This window comes from Thamnophis sirtalis, unplaced genomic scaffold, assembly GCF_051295495.1.
Source record: "Thamnophis sirtalis isolate CommonGarterSnake01/CBP01778 unplaced genomic scaffold, rThaSir2_p1.2 scaffold_7, whole genome shotgun sequence".
NCBI classification, from domain to species: domain Eukaryota; kingdom Metazoa; phylum Chordata; class Lepidosauria; order Squamata; family Natricidae; genus Thamnophis; species Thamnophis sirtalis.
Window position 1 is genome coordinate 45,816,082 of NW_028261387.1, and position 17,643 is coordinate 45,833,724.

At 37.0% G+C, this 17,643-nt stretch overlaps 1 protein-coding gene across 2 annotated transcripts in view; it reads left to right on the plus strand.

Annotated features, from left to right (window-relative positions):
- Positions 1 to 16,967, plus strand: part of MAPK14 (mitogen-activated protein kinase 14) — a 42,892-nt gene extending 25,925 nt beyond the window's left edge. Inside the window, exons 9-12 of one of the 2 annotated variants that reach the window (XM_014053870.2) lie at positions 4,438 to 4,517; positions 8,431 to 8,509; positions 12,912 to 13,085; positions 14,884 to 16,967. In XM_014053870.2, coding sequence (XP_013909345.1) covers positions 4,438 to 4,517; positions 8,431 to 8,509; positions 12,912 to 13,085; positions 14,884 to 14,951 — 401 coding nt within the window. In that variant the 3' untranslated portion in view covers positions 14,952 to 16,967. Of the gene's footprint in view, positions 1 to 4,437; positions 4,518 to 7,334; positions 7,415 to 8,430; positions 8,510 to 12,911; positions 13,086 to 14,883 lie in introns of both variants that reach the window. The other variant, XM_014053868.2, reaches the window with a different exon arrangement.
- Positions 16,968 to 17,643: the final 676 nt, after the last annotated feature.

Below are 17,643 nucleotides of genomic sequence, written 5' to 3' on the forward strand. Positions count from 1 at the left end.
TTGTCTAAGATGTTTGTTGCCTCCCTCTCCTCTTTCCTTCTTCAGAAAGTCTAAGAAAATAAAAATATCTTTCCTCTTATTTCTTTATCATCATTTGTTAGTTTGCTAAGCATGATAACTTTTATCATATTTAACCCAGATTTTTGTTTCCCATTTTTAATTCGCAATCCCCTCTTCTGAGCATTCTTTACTTTGAGTAACAAAATGATACTATTTGTGTATCTTAGATTGTCATGTTTTAAAATTCAGATTTGATTCTATCTATCATGTCTTTCATCATTATAAAAGATTGATTGTATAAATTAAACAGATTGATAGTAAAAATTAAAAAGACACTGTCTCTCTCTCCATTTGCTACCCAAACAAATCTGTTTCTTCTAACTTGATTTTTAACAATGCCTTCTTGTTTGTTGTAGCTGCTCCAAAGAAGAATCATCAGGTATTTTGAAATACTGGTTAGCTATATTATATTCCACACTGGTTTATATTATATTCCACATTCTATATAATAGTTTTACTGTTATCAATAGAGAAAGGTAAAATATCTGTCCACTGTTTTTGTTGACCGTCTTATGATACCTACCTATTCATCTCTGCCTTTTCTGAACTCTGATTATTCATTTGATATTTTTATCCATGTATCCATGTATAACTATAAAAAAATGAAGTAACATTTTCCTTTCACTTCATGTTTATTTTGACAGTCTAATTTTTGCTTCTCGCATTTCAAGCTTCAACACTATGCACCCATGTAAAATTTTAAAAGTTCTCTTTCAGTTCTGGTACCAACTGTGATTTATTTTTCTTCCACCATTGATCTGACTATGTCTTTATGAAAGTTTGACTTTCTTTGTCAATAATTTAAAGGGATGCCTTCTCAGAAATGGAGAAGTGGGGTAGCTCACCAATTATTTGGTATCCTGGTCTGTCTAAATGTTTCATCTATATCCATGTAGTTTTTATATCAACAGTACAGAAGTCATTGCCTTCTTCTAAGTGGTCAATTTCTTCCATACTTCACGATCCAAGTTGTCCCTGTAGTTGTAGATTACTCTTCCCTTTTAATCTGACTGCAATCAGGAATTGTGGAATCGTTTCCAGAATGTAATTAAATCATCTAATCATGTCAAAGTTATAATTCAGTATAAGAATTTTCTTCTGTAGCTGAGTACAAATTATTCTCTGGATTGGTTTCAAATAATAAAATTTCAGTATTTTTTACTGTTTATACAAAATGTTCATCAGTTGCTGACTTAACATATCTTCAATCCTCTTAAAAATATGTATAGATAATGAAGAAACATAATTTGAACGTAGTAAATAAAATAGTTTCAAGAATACATAATACCTAACTTAGTTCATTTTTCAAATTCTTTTTCAAATAATGTAAACCATTTAGCATTTATCCTAGAGCAGCGGTTCTCAACCTGTGGGTTGCGACCCCTTTTGGGGTTGAACGACCGTTTCACAGGGGTCACTGAGACCCGCGCAACTCTAAACTTTAGACTTCACTTCGCATTCCTTGAAATCCCCTGCGGATGGGCTCTGGAGTCATCGCCGGCCATGCAGCATGTCGCTGTAGCTCAACACCGTAAAAAACAGGTGCACGCGCACACTTCGTACAATTAGCCTTAGAGACTTTGTAATGGTGGGAAAGTGTTCCTGCGAGGGAGGAAGGGGCTTAGGTCCTGCTCCAGGCTGTAAATATGTGGGGCGTGCGTGCGGCTATGTTTTCCATGCCGCTGCCAGGTACTTTTAACTATATCTAAATCCACAACCAGACCTGTCATCAAGAGCCAAGCTCAGGAGCCCGAATTGGCCCCATTCACACAATGAAAACCTGCTTGCTAAAAGTACCATAAACCATGCACAAAGGAAAAAAGCAAAAAAAATGCAATGCAAGTGAACAATTTAAAAAATGATATAAGTGCAATTATTATTAGAAATAAAATGTAACAGAGAAAATTATATGTATTAAAATATAAAGTTGGATTTCCTGAAATGCCACCCTGAGAACCCATCAGAGAAAGTAAATAAGCAAGGGCAACAACGGAAAGGAGGAAAGATGAGGAGGGAAAGGAAGAAAGGGTAAAACAGAGGAAGTAAAAGAGGGGAATTAAGAGGAGGAGAGAGGAGGAGGAGAGGAGGAAAGGGGGGAAGAAGAAGGGAGGAAGGAAGTGGGAAAAGAAAGGGTAAAAGCAGAGGAAGTAAGGGAAGGGAATTAAGAGTAGGAGAGAGGGGAAGGAGAAGAAAGGAGGAGGGGAGGAAAGAGGGGAAGAAGAAGGGAGGAATGACAGGAAAGAAGGCAGAGAAGAGAGGTAGAGAAGATAGAAGGAGCAAGGTTGTTGCAAAATAAAATGTGGTGGCAAGAAAGTGACCCAAACTGTATTCTATGTATTTGTAAGAAAATAATGATTAATGATTAATGATAATGATATAATTAATGGTGATTATAAAAATGTATATTTGTGAATGAACTTGAAAGAGAAAATAAAAAAAACTTTTTTAAAAAAAATAAAAAATAAAAATAAACAATGCACAATGTTTGCCCATTAAATTAAAGTTAAGCTTACCACCACCACCAAGGTTAAGAGCACTCCTGCAAACAAAACAAACCAGGTTGAAGATCCATCCAGGCAGGGTAAGGAAGTTTGTGAATGCAGCTGCAGGCAACTTAGTTAAGGAGGCTGTGGGAATAAAGCCACTGTGTGTCTCTGTGTATGTGTGTGTATGATTGTATAGCAGCCGAGGTTGTCCAGCCTCCAGGATGTGGTTCTTTTCAGACCCCAAATTTAGGAGCAGACAAGATGTTGGCTGCCTCTATAAAAAAAGATGTGGAGACTAGTCTAGAAAAAGTGCAAAGAAGAGCAACCTAGAGGATTAGGGGACTGGAAGCTCAAACATATGAAGAACAGTTGCAGGAACTGGGTATGTCTGGTTGAATGAAAAGAAAGGCTTAAGGGTGATATGATAGCAGTCTTCCAATAGCTAAGGGGCTGCCCCAAAGAAGAGGGAAGTAGAAGTAAAGTAAACTCTTAACACTTAGGCAAGAAAAACCAAAGCTACACCATGCTTCAAGACAAAATTTCATTTATTTGTAATTAGAAATAAATATTTCACTATATAATTACATATTGTTTTTGTGATTAAACACTTTAATTATGTCCAATTTATAACAATAAAAATACATCCTGCATATCAGATATTTACATTACGATTCAGTTATAGAGTAGCAACAAAAATAATTTTATGGTTGGTGGTCACCACAACATGAACTGTATTAAAGGGTCGTGGCATTAGAAAGGTTGAGAACCACTGTCCTAGAGGAAGCAAGATATTTAGAACAATTGGTTTTGTTTGTTTGGTATTACAAATACAGCATTTTACTGATAAGAATTAAAGCTTTGTATCTCTATGATCAGAATAATTGTATTTATTTATAAAATGTATATGGATTTAATAAGAATTTTATTTAGCAATGTACATCACAACTTTTATAAGATAGGTTAACTTCAAATTTAAGAAGCCGAAATTCTTCCTGTTTCAAATTATTATTATTATCTTGACATTTTTCTTATTGGTTTTGGATAATAAATTTGTAATACAAATAATTCACTAATTTGGGATAAACTGAAGGAGATAATTGAATTAGTGGACTATAAGCAATTTTTTTGTTCTATATTAAAACTAGTCTCAAAAATGCTACTTAACATAGGCTTTAGAAGTAAATAATAGTAATTATTACAATGAGTAGCACCTGTGCATGCCCGTTTTTGTATTTGACACTGAACGTTCATCTTGCTAATGACTTTGAGTTAAATACATCTAACTTAATACCATTTCAGTCTTCAGTATATAAATTAGATATTGCAAAAGTGCATTGTATTAGGAAATGGTTTGAATGAGGTGGAGGAAGCCTAAATTAACTTGGAAATACTTAATAGCTAATAAAAATGCTTTATAGACCTCGGTTAGTGATAGGTTTATCTTAGAACTTCAACTATACTCATCATATTTTTAATCCTTTAGACAAAAACCTAATTATGTCAGCTGTACAATTTTACACTGTCTATAAGACGTGATTCTCAAAATTCTGAAGAAGGCCTGTATTCTACATTATTGCTATTACATTCAGAACTATGTGTTACTTTCATGAACAGGAAAATAACAGCTTATGGATGTTGAGAATAATTTCATGAAATTATTTTGCTCTGATGAGTGACCACTTCCAGATGTTAATTACTGCCAGTGTTCCATATTACTTAGATATGTTTGACTATAGAATTTCCAGGGGGTATTTGGGATATGTATTTATACATAAGAGATATGCTAATTTTGCTTATAATTATTTGGTTGAACTTTTCCCCCTTTATTTTATTGGGCTGCTGCTTTTTCATTTTATTTGTCCCAGAATTTTCCTTTATGGTCCATTGTTAGATATTGATCAGTTGAAGCTCATTTTGAGACTCGTTGGAACCCCAGGCCCTGAGCTTTTGAAGAAAATCTCTTCAGAGTCTGTGAGTTTAAAATTTAATTGTAATGACTCCCTTATGTGGATTTCTTTTATTTTATTTGCTCTGCTGTCATGAAGATTGTCTCTATATTTTTTTTATGTTTGACTTTTTCTTTATTTCTATAGGCCTCTTGATGTTTCACTGTGCTTCCTCTATATTGTTTTTCAGTTAACTAGTTCCTCATATTATTCATTTTTTTGTTTCTCTGTTGGCTATTTTAGGCTTAGCTAAACATTAAATATATTTTATTAAATGCTATTAGTAAAGAAATTTTCACACATGCTATTGACAAACCATATGAAATACTGCAGGTTCAAACTCTGAAATGGGTGTCATTTTCCTTTACTTCTCCTTTTTCCACGTATGCCCTACATTTGTTCAGGAAAATCTAGCTCTCTAGCTAGGAAGAATCTATTTTTTGTTCTATCAATCAAAATTTGTACCAATAAGCCATTGGAATAGATAACACAGTGTGCCCTCTCTATTAAATGGATTGTGCATTTCTTAGAGGTTAGTCTTTGCAACTTGAATTTGTAATATCACAGACTTAACAATCCATGAAATGAAGTATTTGAATTGCAGTTATTACTTGCTTCAGACCTTCACACACCAAACTTGAGTGTTCTTCATATATGCAAGAATTCCTTGCCGGCATGATCTTTTGCTGATAAATCTGAAAGTTATCTCATGTAATGATGCTTCAGATTGCATAATTCATTTAGAGTTCAAAGCATGGCGTCATAAAATTGCTGCCCAATTTTTTTGTTATCAGAGTTAAACTACATTTGAGCATAGTAGCGAACACATTTTGCCTTTCTATATGAGTAGATTTTTAATATAATTTCAGTATAATTTTTAATATAACATCATCAATGAAATCATAAATGGAAAAACTATGATAGGAATGGTTGAAAAACCCTTAATTCATACGGTCCAGGAAGATTTGATAAAAGAGGAATATATATATAATGTGGATGTATAAAACAACTCTTTAAAAAAAATATCCAAATGAACAAAAAGGAAATACTGTAGATTGTAAAAAGAATAATGCTCAAGAACTTCAAGGGAAATGAGCGGTTAAGAAATATGAAATATAAGTAAGTAAATAAAGTTACTATTTAAACAGGTGAAAACATGACAGTTTGAAGAAAACTATGTAGTCAAAATTCTAATTCTGGAGAGATTTAGAAGAACCGGCTTAGTGAGAAAAGGGAAAATAATTGTCCTCTGAAAAGCATGTGCTTTAGTTTGGTAAAAGCATGAAAACTAATTTTTTCCTGTATGTTGTGTAATAAAAAAATACTTGTCTTTGTGCTTGACAGCTTGGAAATCAGGGTCTACTTTTCAGGTAACAGGGTTTTTTTCCCCTTACAGCTTCATTGATTGCAACTGTCACATCAACTCTTTTATGCATGCTGGGTTTTGCTCTGCTAGTTGCCAATTCAAGATCTCAGGAAAGAGCATGTTAAATAGTGCAAAAAGTTGATAAAGTGTATATAGCATGCCGATAAACAGCATCTTGTTATCTGAAAAAGCTTTCAAACAAATAATTGAGATAAAGATTTTGGTTAGCTCGTTGGTTTGAATAAGCAATGTGACATACAGATCTGATAAATGTAACATTCACCTACACAAAGTATAAGACTTATTAGGGATTTATTTTTCTGAGAATAAACAAAAGACAGTATTGAAGACCAATGTTTTTGCAGAAAAATTAAAAATTCTGGCCCTCTAACTTGGAATCTGTATTTCAGATATAGGGAATCCTGTAGCTGATTCTCGAGAACAGATAAGTCTTGCTGTTCTTGTCAGTATTAGTAATATCTTAAAATAATATCATGGCATTTTCCTAAGTCTGATTAGACAAAGGATAAATTCCTCTTTTCATGCTCACTTTTTATATGGCTAAAATATGAGCTCTTGATTGTTAATTACCAGTTGCCTTAACTTGCATTATTTGTTAGTATGAAAATTGGCAATACCAAGGTCTTATTCGTTGGTTGAATTTCCCCCCAGAATTGTTCCGTTATACTAGTTGTCCAAAGAAGGAGAAAATAAGAGTCCCTACACTTTCCAATGTGTGCTTCAATTCCTTTTCTGATTAATCTCATCATATACAGCCTCTTGTTTATACCTGTCTTATCTGGGAGAAAACAAGTTGCCCATCTTTTCCCATGTGACTTTTAGTTTGATAACAAAAATTCAGCAATGAGTGAGTAATTAATCTGACTTCTCCTTGCAGATAAAGATATGCATCTGCCATAAAGGTTAAGCAATTGAGCTTCTGCCTAAAGGCAAAATGTTTATTGGCTGTCTAAAATAATGATGTTCTTTAAACAAAAATATGATAATAGTGTATTTTCTTAGAGAAAGTAATACTACATTTTCAAAAGGACTATAGATTGTAGTACCCTTCTGAAGTTGAAAAATCTGGTATCCCTTAGTTTAGTTTGGTATTTACAGTGTCATGAATTGGTTAAAATCTCTTTCTTCCTTCCCTATACAGGCAAGTTGTGATTTAGAATGAAATGTCATATATGGAATTAAATAGACTAATGTGTGCTTTTTTTTTTTTTTTTGCTAGTCACTTGTGCATACTTGGCTTTAGTTGATACTAAATCAGTTTTCTTTTATTCACTGACAAAGTAGTATTTTTGTGCTTTCTAATATTGCATGTTTGCTTTGAAAGTTTGTATCTATAGGAAAGATTCTTAGATGCTGTACCCTCAAGGCATTCTATTTTGTAGCAAAAGAGTGAAAGCTAATTTGAGCATTGACACTGTTGAAATAGTAACAAAGCCCTTGACAAGGCATTTTAAGATATTAACCAGCTTCAGCAAATCATGCGTCTGACGGGGACACCCCCTGCATATCTCATTAACAGGATGCCCAGCCATGAGGTGAGATCTTAGGAGGATGTGCACATTGGTCTGCAATTTAAAACGTTTAATTATTTTATTCACTTTAATATTTTTTAACTTTCCAAGGGCACCCAAAAACAATCATAAAGCCATTTATAACAATCTACTCCTAATCTAAAAGTACTTACTGACCAGAGGATCTGGTTCCTCCACTTCTCTCCATGTAATTCCAGCATTTCATGTTCCAGTAGTAGGTACAATTAAAACAAAATTATCTTTACAATGTATTTAAAGGATAATACATAAGGAACTGTATTTATTTTTAAAAGAAGCAATTCAGTCTAGATAATGGGAAAGATATTTTTGATACCCACTAGCGTGAGGATCATTAAGGCTGTTTTGAGGAAGCTTATATTAGTACAACTAAGTGCTTCAGGTGAAATCTTGTCTCACTTCACTAAAGTTTTAGTACTAGAAAACCAATAACAAATCTATACAAACAGTAAAATATTAGAGAAAGGTGCTGTGAACATGTATTTCCCAAGAACTTTCAAAAGCTGCATTTTATACCAACTGAGGTTTTCAAACTGTCTTCACAAGAAGCTTTACATGTAGGCTGTAGTTTACTACTTTACTGTAGTTCAGTGAAGTCGTAACCAGAAGCAAATCTAAATTGATGAAAGTCACACATTTTTGTCTATTCTTCTTAGTACAATTGTACACCTCTCATTTAATTGGTACACTTGTCCCATACAGATGTTACTCTGCTTAATATTTGCAATGAATCAATGTTCCAACCATTTAAGATCATTCAGGTGCCATTGCTATCCTCTAGCATATCACAGGTATTGCTTATGCAGTGCATAAGACTCCAAATCTAGCCTTTATTTATAGCATCACTGTCATGTTGAATATATAAATGAGAAGATAGAGGTGGATAGTAATTAAAAAACTAAAAACAGATGAAATCAAAGTTAAAAAAACAGATCTACATAGAAAATGCAGTGATTAAGAAGCATACTGGTAGTTTAATAACATGTTTTATTTTCCTCCAGGCAAGAAATTACATACAGTCCTTGTCTTACATGCCGAAGATGAATTTTGAAAATGTATTTATTGGTGCGAATCCTCTAGGTAAGACTCAACAGTAGTTCCACCACAGTGGAGAATATAAAATGCATTTATACCAAGTTTGTGAACACTATTTTGGCATGACAGATAAAGATAAAGGCTTTGAAGTAGTTTTTCACATACATAGTGAAGATGGTTTCATTTGTATACAGTCATAGGTTTAGTCATAACACTAAATCTCTCCCACTTCATTCCTTCTGCCAGGAGATAAGGTTAAGCAATCCAGATGTTCATGTTTTGGTTCCTTTAGCATCAAATCTGACCAAAGAATGTTTCATTTGTTTTACTCATTTCGTACTGATACTCAAAACTTCAATGTAATTTACTGAATGCTAGTCTTTCAGATGATGATACTGGAGAATTTCTGGATAAAAATCCTTCCTGAATAGAATTTTGAAATTTGTTAGTGCATTTTGTTCCCTTAATTTTTGAATTTGCTTTCTAGTGTCATTGACCTGTTTCAATAATTTAAAAATAGATTCTGCACCTTGCCATAAAACTTGTGTCAAGGGGAGGTTTTTCCAGCAAGTGCAACAAATTGTTTATTCATCCAAACACAACTGTCCATTCAAATGAGAACTCAGGAGTATCAGGACCTTCTAGGGATAGAGAGATAGAGACAATTCAATAGATAGAGATAGATAGATCCATAGATAGAGACAATTCCAATTGTAGCACTAAGTAATTTGGAGGAAGCAAAAGGAAAATGAGACCAGTTAACTAAGCCCAACTTATATTTTCTCAAATATTTAATTTTTCTTATAAACAAATGCTAAGTTGATAATTGTATTATGGCTGAGGCAACCAACCTGATTATGTCAATACGTAATCAAGACTTGGAAGGACCCGGAAAGCAGCGTCTTTCTGTCTGAAATAAGCCTTTTATGTTTTCAATTTGGCATGACCTGGGGAGGGGGGCAGTTTTCATCTGCAAAGTTCTAATGGCTTTTCAAGGTTTTGAACCACAGATAACCAGATGGAAGATCTTGTGCCTGAAGTTAGGCTCTAGGGAATAGTTAATTTGTTGCTGCTGTACCAGATTACCTGCTATGGTGTTTCCCCGAAAATAAGACAGGGCCTTATTAATAAGACAAGGTCTTATTTTCATTTGACCCCCTGAAATAAGCGCTTGGCCTTATTTTCGGGGAGGGCTTATTATTTTTGAGGTGCAGAAGGTGGCGAGCATGGTCACCTCATGGCTGCTGCTGCTGTGTTGCAATATTTTCATGAGGCTTATTTTTGGGGGAGGGCTTATTTTAGCACATGCGCTCAAAAGCCTAATTGGGCTTATTATCTGGGGATAATAAGGGGAAAACAGGATATTTAATGAGATCCCTACATAAGCTGCTTGACTGTGTTGCCAGTTAACAGTGAAATCTCAAAGACTTAATGGAAATTTCATCCTGCCCACATCTGATGTAGAGTCTGGGCAGCCCAGTAGTTCATGAACTTCATGGGTACCTCGGTGATACTGTCAGCATTTGATCCCAGTTCCTGGAGTTGGTGCTCTAGCAAAACCAAGAGGCTACCTATGTAAAGATTGTCTGGTTCCAGGGACATTTCATATGTACTTCTACCATGTTTCCCCAAAAATACGACATGTCCTGATAATAAGGCCATACCACATTTTTCTGGTGGGCAAAAATATAAGCCCTCCTCCACAAATAAGGCCCCTGGACAACCCCCCACCTCTGGCCAGGGAGAACGCTGCTCACCAACCTAGCGGTATCCCAAAGGTGCCAAGCCACGGGAACCTGGGGGGAGGCAAAGTTAATTGTGTTGCTTGGCGCCTTCGAGATACCACTAGGTTGGTGAGCAGCCCTGTGCCCAGCTGAAGAGGGGGGTTGCCAGGCAGCTGCTCTCTTGCGAGCAGGCTCCCAAAGCGCCGGGCACAGCCACCCGGCAAACCCCCTTTCCACCTGGGCACAGCGCCATTCACTGACCTAGGGGTATCGCCAAGCCGCATGAGCGCCTGTTCACTGCTGCCTGGCTCCTGTGGCTTGGCGCCTTCAAAATGCTTCTAGGTCAGTGAATGGCGCTCTGCACAGCTGGAGAGGGGGGTTGCACAAGCGGCTGTTCTGCTCTCGCTCATACGGCTCCCAGCCTCATACCCTGGCCCATCTCTCCCTGCAGAGCCAGAGCACCTCCGCTGCCGCCGCCATCCCACCATGGCTTTTTCGGTGGCTTCCAAACTGAGTCTTCCAGCAGTAGCTGCTCTGGGCATACGCTCTATGGTTGTATGCTCTGGGAGTATGCTCTGCCGGTAGCCAACTCACAACCATAGAGCATATGCCCAGAGCGGCCACTGCCGGAAGACTCAGTTTGGAAGCTGCCGAAAAAGCCATGCTGGGATGGCAGCCGAGGTGCTCTGGCTCTGCAGGGAGAGCTGGACCAGGGCATTGGGAGGCGCTTAAGCGAGAGCAGAATAACCGCTCACACAACCCCCCTCTCCAGCCGTGCAGAGCGCCATTCACTGGCATTTCGAAGGTGCCAGACCGCAGGAGCCGGGTGGCAGCGAACAGGCACTCACACGGCTTGGCGATACCCCTAGGTCAGTGAATGGCACTGTGCCCAGTTGGAAAGTGGGTTTGCTGGGCGACTGCTCGTGAGCATGGTTGCCTCATGGCTGTTGTGTTGCGCTGCTGCGATAGTGCAACACAGCCGTTCGCCCCTGAGGCTATGCCCGGCTCTTTGGGAGCCCACTCACAAGAGAGCAGCCGCCCGGCAACCCCAAAACAATAAACCCTCCCCTGATAATAAGGCCCAAGCCATATTTTGTGGGTAAAAAGAAAATAAGACCCTGTTTTATTTTGGGGGAAACACGGTAAATGAGGCTGGAGTTTCCCTGATTAAATTTAGATGCAATTTGAAGGTCTTCTTGAATTCTTCCTGTAGCTCCTGATCAAAGGGTCAGCAGCAACTGTTAACCAGGGAGAAATTGGTACAGATTCATATTGTGCAGCAATTGCACATGTTCCTGAAACTGGAAGACTTTTTAAATAGGTATTAAGCTATGATTATGTCATGTTTGGACTACTTGAGTGCACTCTATATGAAGTTGTCCTTGAAGGCAGTTCAGAAGGTTAGGTTGGTTTAGAATGTGCCAATATGAACAATTAAAAGACATGCTATGGGATGCCCATGTAACACCTTTGCTTTGTAAACTGCACTGGTTACTGGTTACCATTAGGTTTCAGTTCAAGGTCCTAGCTATCCTACAAAACCCTATTCAGCATAGGGTCTAGTTGTTTGAGGAACCACCTGTCTTCCTTTGTGTGTGCACATCCTGTAAGATCAGGCGGAGTCAGCATATCCCAGGTCTTATCCATTAAACAATACGAATCAGGAAGCATGATTTCTCTTTTACAGCACCTGGGCTCTGAAACAGTATCTTGCTAGGGATTTGAATGGCCCCAGCTCTGTTGTATTCTACTATACTTTATGCAAACACTGAAGACCTAGATCTTTTCCTAGGCTTTGGGTTAGGAGGGGATGTGGATCCGTCCGTCAGAGTTTTATGTCTGTTCCACTAGGATGACCATTTCCTTTTCTGTTGTCTGGTATTGTTTTGTTTTTAATTTTTTATTTTCACCTGGCCTTTTGTTAATTAAATGAATGTTTTTGTTTAAGAGACAAAAAAGAACTCACACACTTCCTCCTCTTAAAGAAATGTTTAAGATAAAAGTGATTTTTTTCTATCTTCATTTATTTCTTATGTTTTATTTCATATATAATGCATGTCACTTAGTTTTCATTGATAGTTAGGTTAATAAGCACATACTTTGCATTCAAGTTACCTAAGCCCGTAGTTGTGTTTTAAGATAAGTGGCCCTACAGATCTTTTAAATAAGTATTATAAACATTCTTCCTTTTAAATGTGGTGTGCTGCCTCCTAATTACTCAATATTTTCTGGATGCGAAGCAAAGTCAGCAGAAGAAAGCCCAATAACTCGACATACCCTGAACTCTGCTTGCCCATTGGTACAAAGCTAGTTTGCCCCCTTGGTGCACTGTGGAATAGTGTGCATCCATGAACTAGCAATCTTGAAGTGCCAGAACTACTTTGTTGTAAAAAGCATTGCAGATTTCCTTGGCCGTATATGACACACACAGACACACACACACAACACACACACACAAACACAACTCAGTACTTTTACTATTCACCTTTATGCTCAGAAACACAACCAAGGGTTCCTGCCGAATTCAAATTTTCAATGCTTTTCTTAGAAGCACGTTTTTCTTATAATGTTTATAGATATTAAACTCATATTCTTCTTGCATACAAAAATGAATGGCAGCATATTGGCATTGGGAAATACTGATTTTCTTTAAGTTGAGTTGGGACTTTACGAGGAATTGGACATTAATCCCTCTTTTTGTTCTATTCCCTTGGCTTCTGAAGCTGTAGACTTGCTGGAGAAGATGCTGGTGCTGGACACAGATAAACGGATCACTGCTGCTGAGGCTTTGGCCCATGGCTATTTTTCTCAGTATCACGACCCAGATGATGAGCCAGTGGCAGATCCTTATGATCAGTCCTTTGAAAGCAGAGAACTTGATATTGAGGAGTGGAAGAGTAAGTTTTCTGGTAGACTGATGTGGTGAACCAAGTATTGCTGATGCCATTCAACAACATTATTGTTGTAGTTCATGTGAAAAGATAAAGATGTCAGGAAGTAATGAAATCTAGTTTGGCAAAATAGGTTGTGCAGAAACATACCTTCTGAATAGAGAAACTCAGGAAATGAGTATAGTTGCATAAAATGAGTTCTATGACTTACCATTAATATTAAAACACTTCTGATGATGCTCAGTGAAAGAACACTTCACAAAATCCTTCTCTTCACTATAGTTTTTGCATTCTACGGAAAAGAAAAGAAAAATTATTTTGCATTCGCTAAGAATTTCATAATGGGAAGAGGCAGTTAAAGGAAAGTTATTGCGGGGGGGGAGGACAGTTATAAATAAAGAAAAGAAATGGCTGAATCAGAAAGAAGAAAGGGAAATAGTTCAAGGCAGATGGGAACAAGCACACTAGCTTTATCTTTCTCCTCTGGCTGAGAATCTGGTGAGAGAAACAATCTCTGGAAAGAAAGCAAACGGGCGGGAAACTGAAGCTGAGGCAAGAGAGAAGGAGGAGAAGGTTCTATCGGTTAGGAACTCCCACTGTAGAGACTGAGTGACTAGTGGAGGGTCTCACTAATTATGGAGACTCCATGCAAACTGAAGATCTAGGAGAATCCGAACCTTCCATGAATGTAGAGTTTTAAATGGATAGAGAGGGGGCCTCAGTTGCAGACACTTGTTGCATACTTGTGGGATCCTGAGCACACTGAAAGTAAGAGCCATTGAATCAATGGGATGTACCATATTTTTCGGAGTATAAGTCACACCTTTTTTCCCTCAAAAAAGAGACTGAAAATCTGGGTGTGTCTTATACACTGAATACAGCATTTTTTTGCCTCCTGAAACCCTGCCCCTTCACCAAAATGGCTGTGCATAGCCTTTAGGAGGCTTCCAGAATGCTCCTGGGGGCTGGGGAGGGCAGAAATGAGCGAAAAAAACAGCAGTTACTAACTTAACAACGGCAGTGATTCACTTAACAATTGTCACAAGAAAGGTGGTAAAATGGGCAAAGCTCACAATAACTGTCTTGCTTGACAACAGAAATGTTGGGCCCAATTGTGAGCATAAGTCAAGGACTTAATGTATACAAATTTGTACATCTGTTCACAAATGGGTCAGAGCCACATATTTGTTGGGAGATTTCTCTCCCCCCCCCCCGCCCTTTGGAGTGTTTTCAGTAGGAGTTGACAATGCTATTGAGAAAATAGGGAAGTTAAGTTGTTCGTTTCTAATTTTCCTTTGGGACAAATACAGTACTTGTAATTCAGACAGTTTGCACAAAGGTAGTTGGGATGTGGATGAAGCATACTGTATATCTAGATCCCTATGTGTATTTCCCTACTCACATGTCCACTATGAATGTTTGAATTAGAACTTGGGGCATCTAATATTATGAAAATTGGACTATATTTGCTGTTATTAGTTTGCCATTTTCCTCTAAAAACATTTGGGTCTGACTTATAATTCCACAAGTCCACAAAATTAAAAAAAAATCTTCTGACATTCTGTCAAGAAAAGGACTCCAATCCATTTTCCAATGCGTTTTAGAAATACAGCTGTACCAGAGATTAGGAAAGGCTAAGAAGGAGGGAAAGTCTTTTCAGGCCATGTCGAATGTGGTCTTTATCAGCATTCTCTTCTAAAGAAAATTATGCTTATTTTACCATTTCATCATCTGGGGTAGAAGAATGGGAAGCAGTTATCTCTGAGCTAGTGAAAGCCTTAACCCATCTTTCTTTCTCCTCCAGGCTTGACCTATGATGAAGTGGTGAGCTTTGTGCCGCCACCACTTGACCAGGAGGAAATGGAATCCTGAGAACCTGTTTCTCTTTGTCCCATATCACTGTGAGGGGAACATCTTTTTCATAGGAATTCTCCACATATTGTTCAAGTGCCTCTTGCCATGAAGATTCTCCTTGGGGGAGGATGTGTGCACGTGTGTATGTGTGCGTATGTGTGAATGTGTTGAATGAAAAGGAAGGAAAAGAAAGATTCAGAGGGGAATATTTATACAGAACCTGTATAAAATTGCATGTTCTCTTGTATTTTTGTACACAGTTTGGGACATGTTTCTACAGACCTGTATTTGATTGCTTTTTAGCCTTTACTGCTGATAATCAGCTTTCATTGCTCTAGGTCTAGGCAGATAGTATGCAGGGAAGCTGAGATTTCAGATGCTCAGTAGAAATTGTTGCCATTAAATGGCTCTTCTACCAAGAAAAGACTTAGAAAATGGAAACTGAACTATTACTTGAACTGTGCTCCCTGCTTTCCAAGATGAGGGGGTAGAGGATTTATTTCAGTTACTTATTCCCACAAAGTCTCCCCACTATTTTATAATAGCAGAAAAGTTGACTCCTGAATGTCTGGCTATCTTTAAAATGAAACAGGTGGTGTTGTTTTAAAAAAAAGTTTGTGCCTTAAATCAGTGTTTCTCAACTTTGGCAGCTTTAAGGAATATGGCTTCAACTCCCAGATTTCTCCAATCTACATTCTGGCTGGGGGCTTCTGGGAGTTGAAGTCCACACATTTTAAAGTTTCTGAGGTTGAGAAGCACTGCCTTGAATGACTGAGAGTAAAACTAAGTCTGAGTTAATGGTCTCAATAATGGAATTTGGAGGTTGTGTTTTTTTGAAGTACAGGCCTCAAAATACCTAGGTAACCCTGCCTGATTACTGTAATCAAGACACAGATATTCCAGCCATTCCTCATGAAGCAATTTCGTCATTTCTCTTTCTTATTTCTCTGCCCAATTCTGAGATGTCTCACCTCTGCTATGCTACTGTTTTCTATACCATCTTCAGATGAAATGTGGGTTTTTGCATGTTGTAGCTGTACAAGCATGTATGCTTGCTTATATTATTTTGGAAGAGGCAACTCAGCCAATAAATTAATGTATTCAGTTATCAGAGTTAAAGCCATACAATTTAGCATCCATCTAACTTTGTCCAATTTATGGTTAATATTTTGGGCACTTTTAACAGGAAAGGAACTGATAAACATGCATCTTTCTTTAACTTTCTATCTGTGGCTTTAAAAATCAGTTCATTTGTCAACTGGTATGTGCCTAAAGAAGAACTCAGTTCATTGTATTCATGAATTCAAGAAACATTTCTCTGCACAAGGATGAGTGGGAGGCCTCGGTTCAAGTATTTTGTGTTCATCAGGTATTCTGAATATCCAATAACCTATTTTTTAAAATATTTCCTGAGATTTATATAATGTAGGCATCATGCATGAATTGTATGCCTATTTGAAAGCTCTGCAATATTTTTGTTTTTTTCTGATGGATTTGGGATTTTGTGTATTTATCCCTTTTGTACAGAAAAGCCTTTTTTAAAAAGGAAGGAAGGAAGGGGTTATGTGGATAATGAAGCCATCAGATCCTTCCTTTCTCTTCAGTTCAGACCCTTCTGCAAAGACACCTTAGCTTGGGGTCCAGAGAACAATGCTTCTTCATGCTTCTTGTCCAGAGGCCTTCTGTAAACTAAACAAAATCACCTCTCTGTTGAACCTGCGGTCTGGGAATTCAGATGGAAATGTAGATATATTCTGTCAAATATACAGGAAATTTATTTTTATCTGTCATTTTATTGTAGCTGTGACTTTCATGCATAAATACTACAAAGGGAATTTTAAAAAGCGTAAGTTTATATGTGAGTGAAACTCTCAAAGCTGAGATTTTAGATGGAGGGGCCCCTGTGGAGTGCACTCCTTGTTAGAACAAGAGAAAATACACACTTTAAAGAGGAATTCTGCTCTAACTGGTTTTGCCAAATAGGATATCACTCAATGCAATTGGTTTTAAAATAAAGTTATTTTTCAGACTAAATGGACTGGTGGTGTTTATAAATTTCTGTTTGATTGTGATAAAGTTTCATGATGATGCATAGAGTTGGATCCCAATATTACACATAACAATACTTTTCCTAACTAGCCACATATATTTTAATTTGCCTTTAAATGCTGCACTTGCTTTGTTTCATCCCTGAGATTAAGCTATGGAATAAAAATCCAAACTAATTCTGTTTGAAGTTTAATCTAATTATAAAAATGATTAGAATTTTTTTTAAATGCCATGGATCCTTCTGGTGCATGGTGATAAAAGTACTGTAAATAAATACTGGTGGTCATCCCTGTAAGCACAAAATATAAGTCATTTTTAAAAAGATTTCTGGATGCCGTTAAATAATGTAAATTCTGCAAGTGCATTTTTTTATACAAATCTGAAGAAATTAACAATTGCATCCATGACCCACTTAGTTTAAGAAAGTGTATTGCATTCCTATTTCTAACCCTTGGCATTGTACATACATTTGTCAAAAATAACCTGGCTTCTCTTCTATTGGTGAATCCTTATTTAAAGATACATAAATGTAAATCTTCTCATCATTAAAAGCAAAATATTTCATTTGCTGCATCCATATTATTCAAACTATAAGCATACAAAGGATTATAAATTTTTAGAATGAAAGTTCTTCAAAAGTCTGTATTGATGCAACTCTATA